The following is a 5,109-nucleotide window of genomic DNA, read 5'->3' on the forward strand; positions in this document are numbered from 1 at the left end:
GCTCTGAGTATAGGTCAGGTTCATCATGAAGATGCATCATCTGTCACTCTAACTGTTCCAGTCTGCTTGTCCTTTCTAGTGGGAATGTCTCACCTCATAAGGTTGTGGATGAGACTCAGGATTCCATATAAGGTCCTGTACTCTGTAAAGGCTTTGCATCATGCCTATGTCACTGGGCAAGTTGTAGAACCCCTTTTAGGTATTCCAACATTTTACCTTTAAAATACTTATTTATCAATAAGTTGTGAGCTAACTTGTCAAGCTAATAAAGATTAGGTTGGATATCTTACTTTTCTTTGAGCATATCACAATGATTAAATTGTTATTTGATAGATGAGTTTCTGTGTGCATATGTGAACTACAGAAATCTAAGAAAGGAGATTGACAATTTGGCAGGTTAATACTGGACAAATATAAATATGAACCAACATTCTCAAATTAGGTAGTAGTCAACTACACAACTATTTCTTAAGGGAATTGATGGATTGTTCTGATGACAAAGGGGACCATAAGATGTTCTTGAGATTGTGCTCTGATGAAGCAATGCATCAATAGTTGAAAGAAATAGGGAATCAAAGAAATCATAAATCAAAAGTATTTTCTAACAGCAAGATAAATGAAACTGCCTGCCACTCTGAGTAATAGGAACAAAAGTAATGGAGAACTGCTAATGATTGAATCATAAACTCCGTAAATATTTTCTGATAAAATAGATTTAACAGAACTAATGAAGGGGAAAGCTTTTTTTTGTGATCTCCATTTTCATTAAAATTTTCCATTAACCATAATTAACAGGCATAGATCTTTCTTTTATTCCAAAATATTAAAAAGTACCCAAATGAAATGGATTTTTATGGACTACTTAAAATGAAAAGATTGAAAACAAAAGGTCTAGTTTTGTGACAGTAATCCTTTGCTTTATCATTTCAGTGCTAATGTTTGAAGTAATATTTAAACATTTCTTTAAAACACCCAGAATACAAATGTTGTTGTTAAGTGCCATTGAGTCAGTTCTGACTCATAGTGACCTTATATGTATTTCCACACAGCTGCTGGTGGGTTTGAACTGCCAATCTTGTGGTTAGCAATTCAGTGCTAATCCTACAGTGCTACACCAGGACACCAAAATAAGCACTAAAAACCAAGACAAATTTATCATTATACAGCATTGTGCTGCAAAAATCATACAAGAATGAAAAATAAAATATTTCAAAGGATAAAAGATTAACAAAGCATAACTTACCTAGCCATCTGTAGATGCTTTTTCCTAAGAATGACAAGGGTCACAAGCAGCAGTCCAATCAAAAGTGTGCTAAGGATGGCCAGCACTGAGATTACTACCACATTCGGATTCATCTCTGTAACTAAAGAGATCAGCATGCATTTTCATTGCAAATTTCATTACATAGAAACTAATGGAAACATTCATTGTCTTCATCTAATCTTAAACACCTAGAATTTATGATGATGCTGACAACAACAGCAACAACATTTATCCAAACCACCATAACCTCTTACTGGTAAACTATAACTTAAGTAGGGTCAGGTACATCTTAGTCTTCAAACTAATATCTTTGCTGTTGAACACTTTAAAGAGGTCTTGTGCAGCAGATTTGCCTAGTGCAACACTTTGTTTGATTTCTTGACTGCTGCTTCCATGAATATTAATTGTGGATCAAAGCAAAATTAAGTCATTGCATCTCTCAAATGGCTAATGGGGAGTCATGGTGTGGTGCTGTAGGATAAGCACTGGACTGAAAGGTTGGTTTCAACCACAAGGTTGGTAGTTCAAACTCACCATTCACATCTTGGAAATCTTATACTGGATTGCTATGAGTCAGAAAATAAATAATAGTCAGGTACCTAAAATAATTGAATCCAAACTAAATGGCAAGATGTGAAGTATGCCTAAGTCATAGCTCAAATTCAATTGAAACGAAAAGTTTTGGAAATCTTTTCATGTACTATCATTGTTTACCATTTTCACAAGTTTAGATGGTGGCAGATTCTTTGTTTATGCCTAGGACTTAAAATCAGAAAGCATAACTGTATATGTTGCTCACTGTATGTTAATACTGTATATGAAAAAAATATTAGCAAGCTACCATCTGCTATAGCACTTAATGCATTGCTAGATGCAGGCATTCTGTTGATCTGTAACCATATGTTTAGAGGATTTCCATCTGTACAATTCAAGAGATTAAATCCATTAATAGGTTGTAGGACCCTTAGGAACAGGGATTCTGTTCTTTTGTATGTCCTTTTATAATGACCAGTCTACTATACTGGTCATTACTTTATATAATGATTAATCTACTACACATCATCTAGTTCTTCACACTGTTGTTGTTAAGCACCATCAAATCATTTCCGACCCATAGTGACCCTGTATAGGGTTTCTAAGGAGCAGCTGGTGAGTTTGAACCACTGAATGCTTATTGTACAGTGTCACACTAGGCAAGAAAATATGATAAATATTTTTATAAAACCTAAAATGTGGACCAGAGGAAAACCATCCTATATTTTCCTTGATCATAACATCATGGAGTGAACTGTGATTGCAACCCTCATAGTTTTGAGTATTTGTCACTATCCGTTTAGGCTGGCTTGGCTCCAATTAATGGGCACAATACTTGGAGCCCTGCTGTGGCACTGTGGGTTAATGCGCCAGACTGCAAAGCCATTTGAACTGTTGGATCAGCAGTTTAAGCTCACCAGCTTCTCCTCGGAAACCCTACAGAGGGTTGCTATGGGTCGGAACTGACTCGACAGCCCTTAACAACAACAGCAACAACAACATACTTGCTCTAGTTTCCCCTAGCAGTATAGCATTTCCATGATTTGATCAGTGACAACTGGGGTCATGTCTGCACTAAAGGTTCCTAAATTGATTACAGTACTGTGCCTCCTACAGAAAAGTATGATGAGCTGGCAATAATGATGAAGCTGAGGCCAGCGACTAGCATTTAGGCAGCATGTGCTAGCTTGAGCTTTACATTCTGTCTTTTTAAGCTTCAAAATAACATACTATGATACTATTTCAGTTTTATAAATGAGAAAGTAAAACTAGAAATTGTAGATTCAGATTAAAATCAAGGGCTCCCTGAACCCAAAGGTTGGGATATGTATCTATACATAATTATCGCTCAATTTTTTTTTTTTAAAGTGCCATCAAGTCTGACTCATAGTGACCCTGTTTAGAGTTTCTGAAGCTGTATCTTTGTGAGAGCAGAAAGTCTCATCTTTCTCTCATGGAGTATCTGGCTTGAACCCCCAACCTTGTCATTTGAAGCTTGGTGCTTATCCACTAGAGTCACCATATTCCCACTCAAAGTAGATATTAAGTGCCACTGAGTCAGAACTGACTCATGACCACCCTGTCTCCAAGGAATGGCTGGCAGTCTTGTAATTGTCAGTCCAGTGTTTATCCTATAGTGCTACACCGAGACTCCTAAAGTGCATAGGGGTATACAATTCATCTCTCTCTTCCTCCCATCACAATTAATCCTGAAATAACAGTGGAGTTGGTGTGCATCTTTAAGCTGTTTCTCTATGAACATTCAAAAATCTGACTTGTTTCTTGGACATTATGTCTCTCAAGGTCAGCGATTCAAACCCACCAGTTGCTCCTCGGAAACTCTATATACAGTTGAAACTGACTTGACAGCACTTGAAACAATATATCAATATGGATTCCTGGTGTAGCACTGTAGGATCAATACTGGACTGCAAACCACAAGGTTAGAGGTTCACACACACTAGCCTTCCTCAGAAACCCTATACAGGGTTGCTATGAGTCTGAATCAACTCAATAGCACTTAACAAAAACAGTATATAACTGATACTTATATAATGATATATGGTGGTGGTTATTATGTGCTGTGGCATTGGTTCCAACTCATAGTGACCCTGTATAGGGTTTCCAAGGCTGTACATCTTTGTTCTGCAGATCAATTGGTAGATTTGAATTGCTGACTTTCCAGTTAGCAGTCCAGCTCATAATCCACTAGTTACCAGGGCTCCTTATATTGATATACTTGTTGCTGTTAAGTACTAGCAAGTCATCTTTCTTCCATGGAGCAGCAGGTGGATTTGAACAGTCCACCATGCTGTTAACAGCTCAATGCAAAACCCACTATGCCACCAGTGCACCTATATAATTGTTTTTCTCTTTTTAAGTATATGTATAATTTAGTAAATGTATGTATTTTAGAAGAAAAGGTAAGTAAAATTTGTAAGAAAGAACTTCCAAAGACAACAGTTTCCATTGATGGATGTAATTACCCATTGTTGAGACGGCTATGAATGTAGGAATGCTGGGGCTGTCATGGCTAAAGCTGGTGACACTACAGTTGTAGGCTGTGGCAGGAAGGAGGCTGGAGATGGTCACCACATGAGAAAAAACAGAAATTGGTTCCTGGAGAGGCAGAAAATGGAGAACATTCTATATTATCTTCAATTATTTTGTTTTTAAAATTATTTTTTCATCGTTGAATAGGTAATAGAGGGTGAAAGAATTCAAAGATGCAAGAGAATTCCAGTGAAAAATAAGTTTCCTTCTTTCTATCTACCCATTTCTCTTCTATGGAAGAGATCATCTTGTTAGTTTGTTTTTTCTTCCCATATATATTTTATAGATGCATCAACATGCAAAACATAAATGATAACATAATTTACACATTATTATGATAATTGTTTACTCTTGTTGTTAGGAGCTATGAAGTCAATGCCAACTCCTATCAGCCTGCTGCATGACAGAAGTCAACACTGCCACATCCTGTGCTAGCCTCACAATTGTTGTCATGTATGATCCCATTATTGCAGTCACTGTGTTAATACTTTTCCTTAGTTATCAATATATATATATGGACATCTTCCATATCAGTACAGATAAATCTGGTTTATTCTTTGTAAAGGCTGCATAGGAATCCAATGTTAAGAACAAACTTTATCTAACCAGTCCCATATTGAGGTAGTCGCTGATATTTTTGCTACTGTAACCAATGCTATAGTGAATATCACTACACAAATATCACTTAAAAAATATTGGAGCATCTTCACATATTTTATATAGATACACTCATTTAATATATGTAAACAACTACTGTG

General features: G+C 36.4%; 1 protein-coding gene across 2 annotated transcripts in view; it reads right to left on the bottom strand.

The window, feature by feature from the left end:
* The window catches only part of PTPRO (protein tyrosine phosphatase, receptor type, O), a 345,855-nt gene that overhangs the window by 54,697 nt on the left and 286,049 nt on the right, over positions 1-5,109 (bottom strand). For both annotated transcript variants that reach the window (XM_006866027.1, XM_006866028.1), the window contains exons 14-15: positions 4,285-4,417; positions 1,244-1,364 (exon numbers count right to left, since the gene is read on the bottom strand). In XM_006866027.1, the coding sequence (XP_006866089.1) occupies positions 1,244-1,364; positions 4,285-4,417 (254 nt within the window). The remainder of the gene's footprint in view (positions 1-1,243; positions 1,365-4,284; positions 4,418-5,109) is intronic.

This window comes from Chrysochloris asiatica, unplaced genomic scaffold (assembly GCF_000296735.1).
Source record: "Chrysochloris asiatica unplaced genomic scaffold, ChrAsi1.0 scaffold00086, whole genome shotgun sequence".
Taxonomy (NCBI): domain Eukaryota; kingdom Metazoa; phylum Chordata; class Mammalia; order Afrosoricida; family Chrysochloridae; genus Chrysochloris; species Chrysochloris asiatica.